Here is a 15,744-nt window from a genome sequence, read left to right as displayed (position 1 = left end):
CTCAGTTAACCTCCCTAGCGTTAGACCCGAACGTTACTCAGGCTGTGAAAACAGTGCTAAAAGCGTTAGTCCCGATTGTTACTGGGGCAACTGGCATAAGTGTTAGACCTGAGGATTACTCAATTGTCAAAATGCTAACAGCATTAAGTGGGCAATGTATAGGCATGTCTTACAGAGGTTTCAGGCCCGGGCATTACTTGGGCAACGATGTAGACGCATCTTCTCCTAGCCTCATAAAAACCATTTTTCAGCAGTCCAGGTGTTGCACTCTCTTGACAGTAATATGAGCAGTGATGTTGAGGAGCCTCTTATCAGCAGTCATGATGAAGTGAAATTGAAACGGACAGTGAACCCGAAAGTTATGCTCGTCTTTGGTGTTCCGTTGACCCTGCTTCAAATAAACCAGCACAACCTCGTTTTGATTTCAACATAAAAGTGAATGTTGACAGCCAAGATCCACTTACTTACCTGAAGTTATTTCTTGATGACGACGTGATCAAAAGAATTGTTCATGAGTCAGGTAAATTGCCATACATCTACGCAGTTTTCCCACTCAAAGATACACCACACAAAAGGTATCTTTTGACCGTATACCCGGTATTAGCATCATCATTACTATCATTATTATACTTTTGACACTTCTGACTTTGTACTTTTAGTGTTTTACACGTTTTAGGGTAGAAAGATGAGATTTAATAAAAATGTAATTTTTCAACACAAAAAATGCAACACATTTTACATGTTGTTTTGAGAGAAAATGCAACACTAAAGAGGTTAAGCCAGCCGTGCCAAACATCAGTCCAAATAACTCTGGCCTTTCTCGTCACAATCTGTTGACATGCCACGACAACTGCCATGTTTAAATGGACCAGCTTAACAGGCTAATTCACTTTCAACAAAAACGTTAATGCCAAAAATGAGTAAAATATCATTTTAAAAGAGCTGGACTTCTGACAAACAACTGCATTCTCACGCGAACAGCTCCTCTCTTAACACTAGAATTACCAGAGCCAACGAAAAAAATTTGTAAATCCGGCCCACCTTAAATCCCTTCACACATCATCGTCAGCGACTTTTGTCTTCCAAATTTGTCGATAAGCCCAAGCAGCCTGCTATATCATTTACTCAGAATGGGTAAGAAGTTCTCCCAGTTCCTGCCTTGATTGATTATCTGGGAGTGAGCTACCCGGAATTGTAAGGGGAAGTAATTTGATGTGTGCTTTGTGTCTACAACAATCTATGTAAACACATCGTTAAAACAGAAACGTTCTTCATGTTTTAGTCATAATAACAAAATGCAGACATGAACTGTATAACGTGTGAAGGCTGAGGCCAAATATCAAATAAACACTTTCACAAAAAGTGCAAGTACAATACGACCGCTTCCGTGGTGCCGCGGTAAGATCCGCTGAATTATAATCCCGAGGTCGCGAGTTCAAAACCAGCTCCCCAGCAAATTTACCGTTTTGAGTAGTGAGCTGCTCTTATTGTTATTATAAATATTATACAATAAAAACATACATTTCATTTGTGTCTGTAACAGCCGCTGTAAATTTATAGTACTTGTAAAAGTTAGCGTGTTTTTTTTTCTTTTCACTTTTACTCTCTCGGTCTTTATCACGACACAACACCCCCAAGTCTGACGCGGTTACTTTTTATCTGAAACTGGGAGTAACTGTAGATGTGAGTGGTGTTTTGAGACAATGGACCTGGAAATTCTCTGATCTGGAGGGATTAAAGCTGACACAAACGCTGGTGAATCTGCTTCTTTGTATCTCACTGCCACTTGATTTTTTATTATTCAGTTTTATTGAGTGTTCGTGCTCACTGCATTAGCCAACTTTCACTTTAGCTGACAGATGGGTGCGAAGACATTCTACAGAACAATCTAATACAGAAAACAATTGACTCAATTCTTTATTAATGCCAAACAGTTGTGTCCCAGCTCAAAGCATCTCCACAACCATGACATGCGTTAATTGTGCCAAAGCTACATGAACTGAAATGATCAACCGGAGTTCAAAGTTTGGATGAGCGTCATCAACAGCAGGGACAAGAGGCACACCAATCCCGACTGTCTTCACCTTATTGCACTGGCCGCAAGGCTGTCTCTGTCAACTCTCTCTTCACCATCTTTATTACTGAGAGAATATCCAGTTGTGAATGGGACCCCTTCTTACATTACTATTGAAGACAACATTGAAGCCTCTTGATGCCGACTGGTCATTTGATTTTACTTCATTTTCCACACATGGTCGTGGAAAGAAACATAATACGCTCCATAGCAATGTGTCATTAGACTGCTGTCTCTCAAATTATGACATGAAAAGTATCCGGTCAAAATTTCATGCTCAACACATACAGTATATGCAATTGCATTTCCATGTACTTTTAGAATTGCATTTATTTTGTAACAAGACGGAGCAAGCTGGACTGCAGGCTCAGTTAACAATATGACTAATATTAAATAAGGAAACGTCTCAGGCTGTGTGCGGGCGCAGAGCATTTAGAAATGGCTCTGTAATCCTTCAAGAATTGAAAGGAATCAACAACTTTTCTGTCAAAAAACACAATAATTGTAGCAAATCAAATATTTGCTGTAAACACTCCAGTATTAGGAAATGTAAAATTACTTTTAAGGTCAAGAATGCTGGTAAGTGATGTGATTACAACAGTAATAAACTGTAATGTAGACTGCAGATCCACTCGTTTTACTTACCTGATTTGAATGTGTTACAATGAGTGTCCTTTGTTCAGGAAAATTATGATAAAGGTTGGAAATGATTTGCACAGCAACATCTGTTTTGCCAGTTCCAGGAGGACCTACAACCTGACAAATGATAAATTGTACGATTATTGTAACGCACACAGCATATAAATACGCACCATGAAATTAAAAGCCACCGTATTTAATCCAAGGCTGAGTAACACATTTTTGCGTCCACATTTAAATGTGCGACTCCTCCACTCGCATTAAGGTGGTTGTTTTTTTTTTTTGAAATTAAAAAAAAAGCTTAACTTGTTAGTATTTTCAAATTTCTCACATTTAAATTTGTAAAATAAATTTATTAAATAGGACTTGGAGAAAAAAAAAAAAAAGGTAAGTGTAGGAATCTCACCATTGTTAATCCAGGCTGCATTCCTGCCCGAATGGCTTCAATTTGTGTAGGAGTGAATTGAATTAAATTGCTAAAAAGAAGATAAAATAAAATTCCAGAAACACAGAATGAGTAACAGGTGTTTTGTTTTTAATTAGATTGCTAAGTTAGTTAGTGCAGCATATTTTCCATAAATAATTCAAACAAAGGCGGCTATTTTAAACTGACATTCAAACATTGCACGTCTACCTAACCAAGCACATGGTGTGTGACACATATAGTAACCAATCATCTCTTTGCTGAATTTGCCTTTTCTACTGCAGGATCATCAGGGAGACAAATCCCATCCAAGCAGTTTGGGGTACAAAGTAGGGACTGACATAACGGCACTCTCTTTCTGAGCACAGTCACAGCCTTTGCTGGCCACGGGGGATCCTGTTTGCTTGGAGTCCACCTGTGCACACTGTATTTATCGCACCTCATTTAGAAGGTCCACTATTCACAGTGCATGTCAGTACAAAGGGAATTCTCTGTAAACCTCCACAATCAAATTGAGGTGAGGCACAGATCAGGGCAAGGGGATCATCAAACCATTTCTGAAGCGTTGGGCATTCTCAGGAGCACAGTGGCGACCGTGGATAGCATGTTCGAGAATAAGCAGCTCCTGTGACTAGTATTTGACTGATGCCTTTATCCAGGATGACTTACAAATGTTAAAACAATTGGTTATATTTATTTTGATTTTCTAATGGTAGCAAAGGCAGTGGAAATGACTTGCTCACAGTAGCAGGATTTGAATCCACAACCTCAAAGTCCAAAGCCTTAACCACTACACACCACTACCTGCCAATAATATTAGCACTTGGTTAAAAAAATACAATCATTGCATACAGAAAAGCAATTAGTGTGTCAGATAGTATGTCAATGTCAAGTTATTTATATAGCACATTTAAAACAACATAGGAATGCCGTTGCCAAAGTCAGCCAGGCCACGACTCATCAGCAACATCTTTAGCAACAATATTAATAAAGTCTTGTTAAAATAATGAAAAAACAGGAGATTTGTTAGATATGCAAAAGGACACACTATTTAAAAAGTACAAAATCTGGTCCGAGAGACCAAACCGATGGTATTGACTTTAGTCCACATGAACAAATTACCAATTAACGTTTTACTCAGTAAATAGTGATTTACAAATTACTTGTTTGAACCTCCATGTATAGCCTCAGTTTACTACACATCTAGTCCATTATTTTAAAATGTTTGTTAACTCACAGTATAAAAGACAGACAGACAGACAGACAGATACTTTAATAATCCCAAGGGGAAATTCACAAACACGGAAAAGTTCTTGTAACCTTATTCATTTATTACTCTGAAAAAGTAAAAAAAACATTTCCAAACTATTAATTTGACAGAAATGTCTGTCCAGATCTTACCATTTTGGCTGATTGTATGGATAAGGCCCTCGGTTGGGAATGACATGGGGCTCAACTTTTAATGTACAATCTTCTAGATTCATCTCATCCTGTTCTTCTTCTGCTTTCCTTTTCTTCACCTTTGCATTTTTCAAAGGAAATGCAATTCTGCATTAAAAAGATGCAACAGAGATTTTAAATGATTGCAAAAACATTACATAGAATTGTCATTGTTTTCTTTTAAATACACATTCTGAAATATCTATGTAAAGGGATTTGGTGCATAACTATTTATTTTAATTGAATTAATCTACTGGAGAATGGCAAGTGAACTCTTTGTTCTACTCAGGTCACTGCGACCAGACAAACAGATTCCTACACTTACATGGAGACAGATTAAAAAAACAACAGCCAACAAGTAGTAAATCATCTTACAGGTTGTGAAAAGTTATTAGGAAGGCTAGAAACGTCAAGTACACAACTTATGACATGACAAAAGTTACGTCATGTTTTTAGTGAGGCTAAAAGAAATCACTTGATCTGTAATGGCAATGTGAATATAAACGTGTGTTTGTGTATATACACACAGGGCTATTCAAAACGGAAGAGCAGATTACAAACCTTTACTTCAAACAAACCGTATAAGACAGAAACACATTCCGCAGATCACTAGATAGAGAGAGGAAAGTTCAAAGTTTGGTCCTAAGGTCCTTGAGGTTGCATGCACTCAACATGAGCACCATGTGTAGCGCGACAAACATCAAAACGGTAGATCATTTCTTGCCACACACACGAGTCAACTGGTCCCTAGTTACCGAGTTCACAGCTTCCTCAATTCAATGTCACAAATCTTGACGATTAGCGAGAAATGGTCTACTGTTTTGATGTTTGTTGCTCTACATATGGCATTTCGCAGGGACTTCCTAAAAATGTGTCAAGGGTTTCTATCTGTACTCGCTGGCCTCCTTAAGAACTCTGTGGTAAATATTATCTGGTCCTGGTGATTTGTTTGATTTCAGCTTATTTAATCTCAGCTGCTCTTCTCTCTCTTCAGTTTTCAAATCCCTCAGTACCTCCTTAGTAGTCCCTGTTACCTCTGGAGGTTATCCACTTGCTCAATTGTGAAGACCTCAGAAAAATGTAAGTTTAGGGCATCCGCTGTTTCACTGTCTGTAACTTTTAGTTTTCCTTTACTATTCCTGATGCACTTGACCTTCTCCTTGACTGTTCTTTTACTGTTTAAAGAATCTCTTCAGGTCGTCTTTCACCTTTTCTGCTCTATTCCTCTCCAACTGTCTTTTAGCCTCCCTGATGTCTTTCTTAATGGTTGCCCTCATGTTCTCATACGCTCTACAATTCACTTTGGAGTCATTAGTCTGATATTCCTTATAAAGCAGTTTTTTCCCTTTACATCTTATTTTTTAAATCTTTATTAATCCACTGGGGAGTTTTTTTTTTTTTTTATTTCCTATTAATTCCAATTTTAGGTCTGTATCTGTCCTGCATTATATGTCAAACATTTTTAAACCTGTTCCACTGCTCCTCGACTGTCTCCACATTTAAAAGCTTATCCCAGTCTATCCTCCTTAGACTTTGACATATCTGCTCAAAATTAGCCCTACCAAACATCAACTTAACAATTTTAGTCTTTGCATCTGCACTCTTACAAAATACTGACAATTGTATTAAATTCTGGTCACGTGACCCTAGTGGTCCAATCACCTCGAGACCCTCAATTTTATCCTGACTATTACAGAATACTAAATCCAGACAGGCTTCACCCCGTGTTGGCTCTTTAACATGCTGTGTTAACAAACAGTCACTGATTACGTCTACAAACTCCTGCTCTTGTGCTCCTCCATCTGCAAGGTTATCTCAGTTAATATTTGGAAAATTCAAGTCCCCCGTGACTATAATATCTCCCTGTAAACTTGCCTTTTTGATATTACTAAAAAGATGTGTGTGGAAATTACTGTCTGAATTGGGTGGTCTATAACACACTCCTAAAATAAGACTTCTTTTCCCTAATATCTTCCAGGCAAAGTCACACATCCTCACTAAGATGGGGCTCATCATTCAGCTCAACAGGACTTGCATTTAAATTCTGTTCGACATAAACAGCAACCCCACCTCCTTTTCTGTTCTGCCTATCCTTCCTAATAAATGTCTACCCCTCTCTGTTACACTCATCCCCATCTTTGTTATTTAGCCAGGTTTCCGTTATTGCTATATCATCATCATAATTAGGCCCTAGTACATACAACTCAATTACCTTATTTTTGATACTTCTAGCGTTACGACAAGCTATTTTTAATGTGTTGCTCCTTCTACATTTAAATGTTTGCTTACAATTTATATTACTACTCATTTTTATTTCTTGACCGTTGTTTGTTCCTACATGTATAGATCTAAAGCAGGCCTGTCCTAAACTCCCTGCCCCCCCAATTCCCTAGTTTAAACAATCCTCGACTAGCCTATTCATATGCCTCCCAAAAAAAACAATGGTGCCCCCCTCCAGTTCAGATGTAACCCGTCACGGCAGAACAGGTCCCATCTCTTCCAAAAGGAGTCCCAGTGCCCCATAAGCCTGAACCCTTCTACCCTGCACCAAGATGTGAGCCACGCATTAAGCCTTCTAATCTCCTCAATCTTACCTGGACTGTAGCGTGGCACAGGCAGAACTTCAGAGAAGACTACCTTGTTAATTCTGCTCCTCAGCTTGCCACCTAAGTCTTTGAATTTGGATTGCAAACCTGACAGACTAACCTTATTTATGTCATTTGTTCCAACAAGAATGTGATAATATTTTGACTCTTCTAATTCTGGGGTTGATGCCCCAGGACAGTGTGCACCCTTTACACTACGCCTTGTGACCGTGACCCACCTATCTCTACCTGTCTGTCTGTAATCTCCTCCCGCACCACCTTGGGGGTGCACACTATCTCTCTAAAGGACACCGGGGCCAAGTTCGCCAATTGTCTACTACTAGGAATAGTAAAACTGTCTTTACTCTATTAGGGCAGTCAGCACTAGGGACTTATTTTGGTTTTAGGGCCATTCAAAGACAACTAATTTAGCACTTATGTGATACAAAATTGATCTGATCTTCTTAAAGAAACATGAAATGGAAAAAAATCAGCCTACCTTTTACGTTCACAACTTCTCTATTGCATCAGGAGTACCGTAAACCTTTTTTCCTCCCACACCTCTACTTCTATGTCAGTAGGTATAAATCAAGGAAATGAACACCAGTGCTACATATTGACATGTGGCATATCATTGTAAACCCCATTCTATGAAATAGTAAACTTTAAACAAAAACTTTATTACACAGAATTTTTTAAGGTAGTTTATAAATATAGTAATAGATGTATATGTAATTTTTAGTCACACACTTAACTTTTTTGTACTGCTGTTTTGCAAGGTTTAAAAAAAAAAAATTACATGAAAATACCACCCTGACCAAAGTTACCTCGTTGCTGGCCCGGGATGCAACAATATTTTTCACCACCTTAAACAGGCACTTAAATAAATAAAATGCCTGAGACGTTTTGCTATTAATCTATCTATCTATCAATGATAGACAGATAGAGAGACAGAGAGATAGATATAGAGAAAAAACTAAATAAAAGTTGTGCATTAGTATATTTCTATACTTTTAAAAAGGTAATTTGAAAAACATCCATATATGTATGCTTGGCTAGGCACTCAGACAAACTTGAACAGCTGTGCTTTGGCAGTTTTTCTAACTTCATCTCCAAGAAATCTGGCCTTCCCCATCCTGTTTTTTCCCAGGAGGAACAGGCTCCCTCAGATATTTTGTTAGCTCATGTAGTTTATGACAATTAACACAAAACACCAGCTATTAATTATCAACACATTATTACTCACACTGAAAAGTGAATACTGTAATCCATACCTGAAGGGTGGTTTTTGAAGGGACATATTTTCTTCTTCAACAGATAGTTTATTCTCAGGAAAAGAGGACTTGAGATGATCAACTGATAGGAATGTATCATTGAAGTCCAAAGTGGGTATTTGATTTGGCATTTTGGAATAGTGGGCACTCCCTGGGTCTCCGTATCCCAAGATGATATCATGCAACCAGTCAGGCACTACACAGTCAGTATTCATTAAATTTCGAATTGTCTCCAGGACAGCCTGCAGAAGAGCAGGGAAGTAACACAAGTAGAAAAGATGATCATGTAACAGAGATCTGAGATAGGCTTCACCTCACAACATACAGTATATTAGCCTGTGAAGAAATACTGAACAAAACGTTAAACAACGGCAAACAGCTGAGGCCACTGCGCTTCAAACCGTGTTTAGCAGAGCCAAACTCAGAATCGATGCAATTCAAAATTTTTTATTATTTAATCTATGGTGTAATTTAGCCAATAAGAGGCCAGATAGTGTGACTTAACAGGAACAAAGTTGCAAAGTCTGCATTTTCTTTTTAATTTACATTAAAAGAGATCTCTACCAAGGCATCAGGCGTACAACACAATCACAATGTGGAGAAAAAATATGTCATGGTTCAAATTTCATTACATTCCCTAAGAAGTATGGAACAATGTGGTTAGTATGTATATTTGGACAAGAGGTAGTGTGACTTCGTGGCTAGGGAGTGGATGTGTAAAGTACAAGGTCAGAGGATCACTCCCCATTAGTCACTCACAGCATGGCCTTGAGCAAGCCGGTTAACCTGCATGGCGACCAGCTGTAAATATGGTTAACTATTTATAACCCACCCTTTTCATGCATGTTTTTAATACACTACTTGATGTTTTTCTCTTTCTGATTCACCATTATATTTTCTGATTTTTTTTTCTTCGTGGTCTGCTGGCCACCTTAGTGAAATTCGGCTTAGTAAGACTATATTGAGCAGAAATGCACCGATTACCAGCATTTCATATGAGGCGATCATCATGTCATGTTGAGTTCAGTGTCTGTTGTTGGTATTTTACTACTGTCATTACATACACAGACGACACATTTGAAGGTTGAACAAGACTTCAAACTAACTTTGAAGTTGTTTTCTTTGGGCTTTCTTCTCATTATAATGTTGAAGGTCTCGTAGACATCCTCAGCACCATTCTGGATAGAATTTGTCATGTCCTGCTGATACTGGTTTGGATCCAACCAAACACGGAAAGTTCTTGAATCACCCTTGAGATGGGGTTTAGGCTCAGGACCTGCATTTAAAAATAATAATAATTTTAAAAGACTACCATCTTTGCTTTTAGTTTTTTTACTCTATTCCAACATAGCATGTTGTGGAACCCAAACCTAACTCTCACGTGGTGAAGCAAGTGATGGATGTTAATTGACTAGGGTTTGCAACTTCAAAAGATTAAGGTGTCCGACAACAAATCTTAAGGCTGCCATCATGATTCATGCCACATAAGAAACAACTTTAGCTTGGGATAAAAACAGGAGATAAGTAGACACACTCAACTATAAGCGTATTTATCCAGAACAGCAATGTGAGAAGCAGAGAGTTGCAGCTCATATCATTACTAGGAATTTCAACACAATCAAAGATGAAAAGCTGGCATGTAAAATATAATGAAATGGTTTTTAGGCTGAAGATGAGATAAAACAGTAAGAATCAGATCGAAAGATAGCTGAAACACCTCAGCAAGAAGAATAAAAACGGAACAATCTACAGTATTTACACAAAACTGGATGATTGGCCTCAGTTCAAGAATGTAACAGGATGGACATGAGAAGTCGCCCTATTATTAAGTATACAAATTTAAAGTCTTTTCAAGATACCAGTAAAGTGGACCACATTAAAATTTGGACATGTAGACTGTTGTGGTATGAGGCAATGTATCTCTACCAGAAAGAAAAGTAACCGTATCAGGCAGACGCAAAGACGGAGAGCCTGTCTGTCCTTCAAATCTTACTTGACAGGGAACTGCTGCATTAGTTACCGCTCAAAGGTTCAGAGTGGGACAATGAGAAAATACCAAGTATGTCTTCTTTAACATTAAACTCGCCCTTGTACATTACCTTCTGCTGTACTCGCATCAGTTTCTTCCATCGTGCAGGTGTATATCTGTACGCCTACTGTAAGCTTGACGTTTTTTCCTTGCATAGCACAGGCCACTTTTTCTTATGTTCTTGTTTTACAGGAACAGATCACTCATATCCTTTACTTATAATCTTACATATGCATTACAGCAACAAAGAATAAATGACAGATAAGAGGATGATTCAGATATCATTTATAAAGCATCAAAAGTGCTACAAGCTTAGTCCAAGGTTAAGCCACAGAATTGTATTATTTATTGTAGTGCTGTCAGCATTGACTGAACTGATAATATAGTAATGCAGATTGTTTTGACGAATTAATTAAGTCATCTATTAAAAAATGCTGAAAATTGATATAACCACTGAAAATGCTCCAGTACTGGTTTTATAAGATTTCTTCACTAAAACATCATGTTTCACACTTTCTAGAGGCTTCCATTGGGCCAGAAGGGAAGATGAAGTTTGTACTGGATAATGGACAGACTTTTATGCAATATAAAGTAAGAAGTTGAAGTATTAAATCAATTCTCTTAGCCATAAAATAATTTCCAAAAAGGACATAATTTAATCATGCAAGAATTCAATTTACTTCATTTAAAACAAATTCAAACTGTAATTTATGTACCTTCCTCAATGACTCTTCCCTGGTCATCCAGCATGCCTTGAATTTCACACCCTCGTACATACATGAGGCCAGTCTGTTCTGCAAAAGGCTCCCTGCGATCAAATCGAGTTCCATAGGGCTTGGTGGGACGAACAGTAATGAGAAAGCAAACATCATGTTTACGGAGACCTTCAGGAAAGAGCCAAGGATGCATTTATATAAATATTAAACGCCCTTACGGTCAGTGATACCCATCTTTGCCTTTCCAATCTAAACATTGAAGAAATTTTAAAAACGACACTATATACACATATACTCTACACTCACTATATACACACAGACAGACACACCAAATAAATATTCTATCTATCTATCTAGAGAGGACCACTACCTACCTTCCCATTCATTCTTTATTTGGTCTCGGATATTGAGGTTGATGGTGACGTCAGCTCGTACTCGGGCAGGCCAGTTCTCTCCAATATTTGGCTTGGCTACCTCCACGATAGTAAAGGCGACAATTGGCTGAGCCATCCTCGCCCAGCCGCCAAACACAACTCCTCCATATTCAGACTGCCTGTTGATATTGAGAAAGAAGAAAGAACATTTTACACCACTTCAAAAATGTACCCATCTATTTCTTACTTACACTGTTGATATAAAATTAAGTTAAATTTAAACACATCCTTTTTCAAGTATCAAAACAGGAATTAAAAAAAGAATATGATGATTAAGTCACTAAAGATACAATTATAAAATTTTAAAGAAAAGCCCATTCACAATCATAAGCAGGCAATTTGCAGATCTTTTAACTAAAAATAAAAGACACTTAAGATGAGGGTCACGACTTGGCTGCTTTGAAGCATTTAATTATTACGTTCAAAGCCAAAGCACATTTCTGTGCAAACCCGTTTACTTATTAGCTCCAGTGGATTCAGAGATCTTTCAGACCCTTTCACTTTCTGCATACTTTATTGTGTCCCATATTTAAGGTTAAATGGATGACTTTGACATTTCTGCCCATCAATCTACAGTACACTCAAAAAACATAGTGAGAAATTGAAACCTGTCTCAAGCGAGGATTGCAAATTTATTCAAAATCTGTAATCTCATATTCATAAAAGTATTTGCCGTGGAACACCAAATTATGGTTATGGGGGAACCGGTTTGCTTGGAGTCCACCTGTGGCAAACTGAATTCATCGGATATCATTCAGAAAGACACAAGCGTGCCTGCGTTTAGAAGGCCCTAAAATTCACAGTGCAGGTCAGCACAAAACCCAAGCCATTAAGTCCTAGAAACTCTCTGTAGACTTCCACAATAAAATTGGGATGAGGTGCAGATCAGGGCTACGGGATTAGATAGATAGATATACCTCATCCCAAGTTTATTAAGCCATTTCTAAAGCTTTGAGCATTCCCAGAAGCACAGTGGTATCAAGTGTTGTGAAATGGAAAAAGCTTAGAACCACCAGGACTCTTCCTATAGTTGGTCAGCCTGTCAAACTGAGTAACTGACAAAAAGAGCCTTGGCCAGGGAGGTGACCAAGAAGCCAGTAGTCACTCTTAACAGCACTTCACAGGTTCTCTGCTACAAAGGAAAAACTTGTGGGAAGGACGCCCAGTGCTCTCAGCAGCGCTCCATTAATCAGGCACTTATGACAGATTGGTTAAATGGAAGCCAACTGTGAGTAGAAAGCACGTAATAGCCTACGTGGATATGCCATATGGCATTTAAAGGAAAAAGATTCTCTGGTCTGATGAGACACAAACTAAACTCTTTGGGCAGAAGTCGAAGCACCAGGTACTGCTCACCACAAACCTAATAACATCCCTACAACATAGTGGTGCCAGTATCATTCTTTCTCAGCTGCCAGGACAGGTAGACTGGTCAGAATTGAGTGAAAAGATTAATGCAGCCAAATACACGGAGGTCATTGAAGAAAATCTGCTCCAGAATGCATGCAATGGTTCACTTTTCAGCAAACAATGAGCCACAACACACAGCCAAGACAATGCTGGAATTACGTTTTACGCCCAGACTTAAACCCCACAGCTCATGTGTAGACAGACCTGAAGATGGCAGTTTACAGATTCTTCCCATCAAATCTAATGGAGCTTAAGAGGATCTGTTAGAAGGAATGGGATAAACTGCCAAATTCAAGTGGGCAAACTTATCGAGAGTTAACAAGAAGGCTCAAAGCTATAATTGCTGCCAAAGGGTCTTCTAAAAAGTACTCAATTAAGAGTCCAAATATTTACACTTTTCTAGCTGTGTAAGCCCAGGCTGTTAAAAGCCCAGGGTCCTGGAAACTATTGCATTATCTGACTTGTCGCATCATTAATGTCATGTCAGTTTTCTGTGCTCGGGTACGTTTCGTGATCACACTGAATGCTACTGAACCGTGCTCAGACCCACCCCTTCCAAGCAGACCAGGGCACGGTACGGCTGGCCCGGCACAGAGTGATCACACTAGTCAAATGAACGAGACTTTGGAAGGGTTACATGCGGCCAAACGTGCTTGGGCACAGAATGAATTGCCAGTCTGAGTACACCCTTTAAAGTGCCCTGCGGTGTACTAACAAACTACCACACAACATCCACCTGCGTTACAAAAGATGGGTTAGGGTGGAAGAAGCCTTGTACGTCATCAGTGGTCATTCAAATTGAGAAATATATTTACTAAGATACTGCTGTAACATCGATTGGCTCGCTGTTTAGTCATCTTTCCATTCCACTTCTTCTCTGTGCGTGTATTTTATATTAAATGTGGCCAAAGGACCTCAAGTTAACTGAATGGTAAAAACTCCGGATACGCCTATGGAATCCTGAAGAACACACAATTACCAATCATTTCAAAAGCATACCTTTGTGATGTTGAAAAAGACCAGGATCCGTAAAGGAAAACTGCTAAGGCTAGGGAAAAGGCTAAAAAGTAGAATCAAAAAGCACTACCAGACACATTAAAACAGTGCAGCTGCTTTTGCTATGCCTTAACTTCAATAGAGGGAAACATTCTTACTCAGCCCACCACCTGTCTTGACAGTCATCTCACACTTGTCCCTGAAGCAATGGCTAGACATTTAAGCTACCAACCTTGCTGAAAATGCCCAAAACCTCCAACAATGCATAGCCTTAGGTGGCCATGCACTTGGTACAGTCTGGCCAAAGATAGCTGGAATGGTAAATAACTCTGCTCAAGGAAGCAGGCCATTTTTAGCCTATGGGCAGCAGTGACTTTTCTACACCTGACAAAGCCATAAATGGAAATGAGAAATAAACCAGAGACTTGAAAATGAAAATGTATGCTGCTGTGTGATATTTTATTCATTTTTTTGTATTACAGGCAGAGCAAATGGAAAGCAGAATAGGGTCAATAACTGCATTGTGCACTTGAAATGGAAATTAACTTAGAGAAACAACAGAGCTACAGAATAACAATAACAGACTTTGCTACATATTATACTGTATACATCATTTGAATGTGACAAATAAAATTTGATTTGAATTCACTCATATGTTTTCTTTTATTTAAAAGCACACACCTGCAACAAATTGCCTAGAGTCTAAATTTCCAGTTCAGAAAAAACTTAAATTGTCAAATGATACATATCATCAGCAAGGATGACCAGGGAAAAAAAATAAGGGATTGAAAAGCAAATTCTAATAATAACGGAAAGAATCTGTCCAGTAGATATGCTAAAAGTGCTTAAATATAGTGAATAAAATGTAATATTTATAATTAATGGCAATGTTAAATAGTATAAACAAATGACAGTAAAATACTTTGAGGTTCAAGTGACATAAAACTGCTAAAAGGGCAGAAATCAAGCATGAGGCAACGTAATCCGAGTAAAAGCCACAAAAAAAACTGCTGACACGCCACTTCAATTTTGCTGAAATATAAGATGAGCTACTTACACCAATCATCCCAATCCAATAGGAGCTAACGCTGATCAGCTTAAACGGCTCTTTACACTGGACAAAGATAAGAAACTTAAAAGCCCAATATCATGAAGCTCAGGCTAAGGAGTGTGCCTGTGTAATGGAAAGGCCTTGACAAATCTCCCTGAAAACATAAGAATCCCCTAACGGCAGGATATGTTAATGAACATTTATGTGAAATCTCAATTTACACAGAAACAGTGGTGTGATCTGACTCTCACGAACGGGCAGAGGAAAAAAAAAAAAAAAATCACTGAAATGCTCATCGTTAACGGAGTAATTCCACTTTTTTATTTGCTTATTCTGAAACAGAACTGTAGAATGAAACATTAATATACTTCAAAAAGCATGGGCAATACACAGATCCATCAATGACGCACACTGGACTTACCCTTCCAAAGGTCCAACATATCACACTTTTGTATTTGATATATTTTTATATTTTTCCCCGTGTTACCTCTCCATCCAGCTCCTTTTCTAAATTTTCAGGTTTTATCTCCAGTTAATAATGACCTTGGGCCTCATGCATAACGGCATGCGTGGAATTCACACTAAAACATGGCGTACGGACAAAAACAGAAATCCAGATGCATAAATCTGTGTGTTCTTCCATTACATAAATCCCGGTCAGCGTGAAAAGTA

General features: G+C 38.4%; 1 protein-coding gene across 2 annotated transcripts in view; it reads right to left on the bottom strand.

The window, feature by feature from the left end:
- Positions 1–15,744, bottom strand: part of aqr (aquarius intron-binding spliceosomal factor) — a 110,669-nt gene that overhangs the window by 53,479 nt on the left and 41,446 nt on the right. For both annotated transcript variants that reach the window (XM_039742126.1, XM_039742124.1), the window contains exons 18-24: positions 11,556–11,734; positions 11,182–11,349; positions 9,543–9,712; positions 8,437–8,678; positions 4,539–4,685; positions 3,120–3,189; positions 2,720–2,830 (exon numbers count right to left, since the gene is read on the bottom strand). In XM_039742126.1, coding sequence (XP_039598060.1) covers positions 2,720–2,830; positions 3,120–3,189; positions 4,539–4,685; positions 8,437–8,678; positions 9,543–9,712; positions 11,182–11,349; positions 11,556–11,734 — 1,087 coding nt within the window. The remainder of the gene's footprint in view (positions 1–2,719; positions 2,831–3,119; positions 3,190–4,538; positions 4,686–8,436; positions 8,679–9,542; positions 9,713–11,181; positions 11,350–11,555; positions 11,735–15,744) is intronic.

The sequence above is a fragment of the Polypterus senegalus genome, chromosome 18 (genome assembly GCF_016835505.1).
Source record: "Polypterus senegalus isolate Bchr_013 chromosome 18, ASM1683550v1, whole genome shotgun sequence".
Classification (NCBI taxonomy): Eukaryota; Metazoa; Chordata; class Cladistia; order Polypteriformes; family Polypteridae; genus Polypterus; species Polypterus senegalus.
This window is presented reverse-complemented; position numbering and strand designations above follow the sequence as displayed.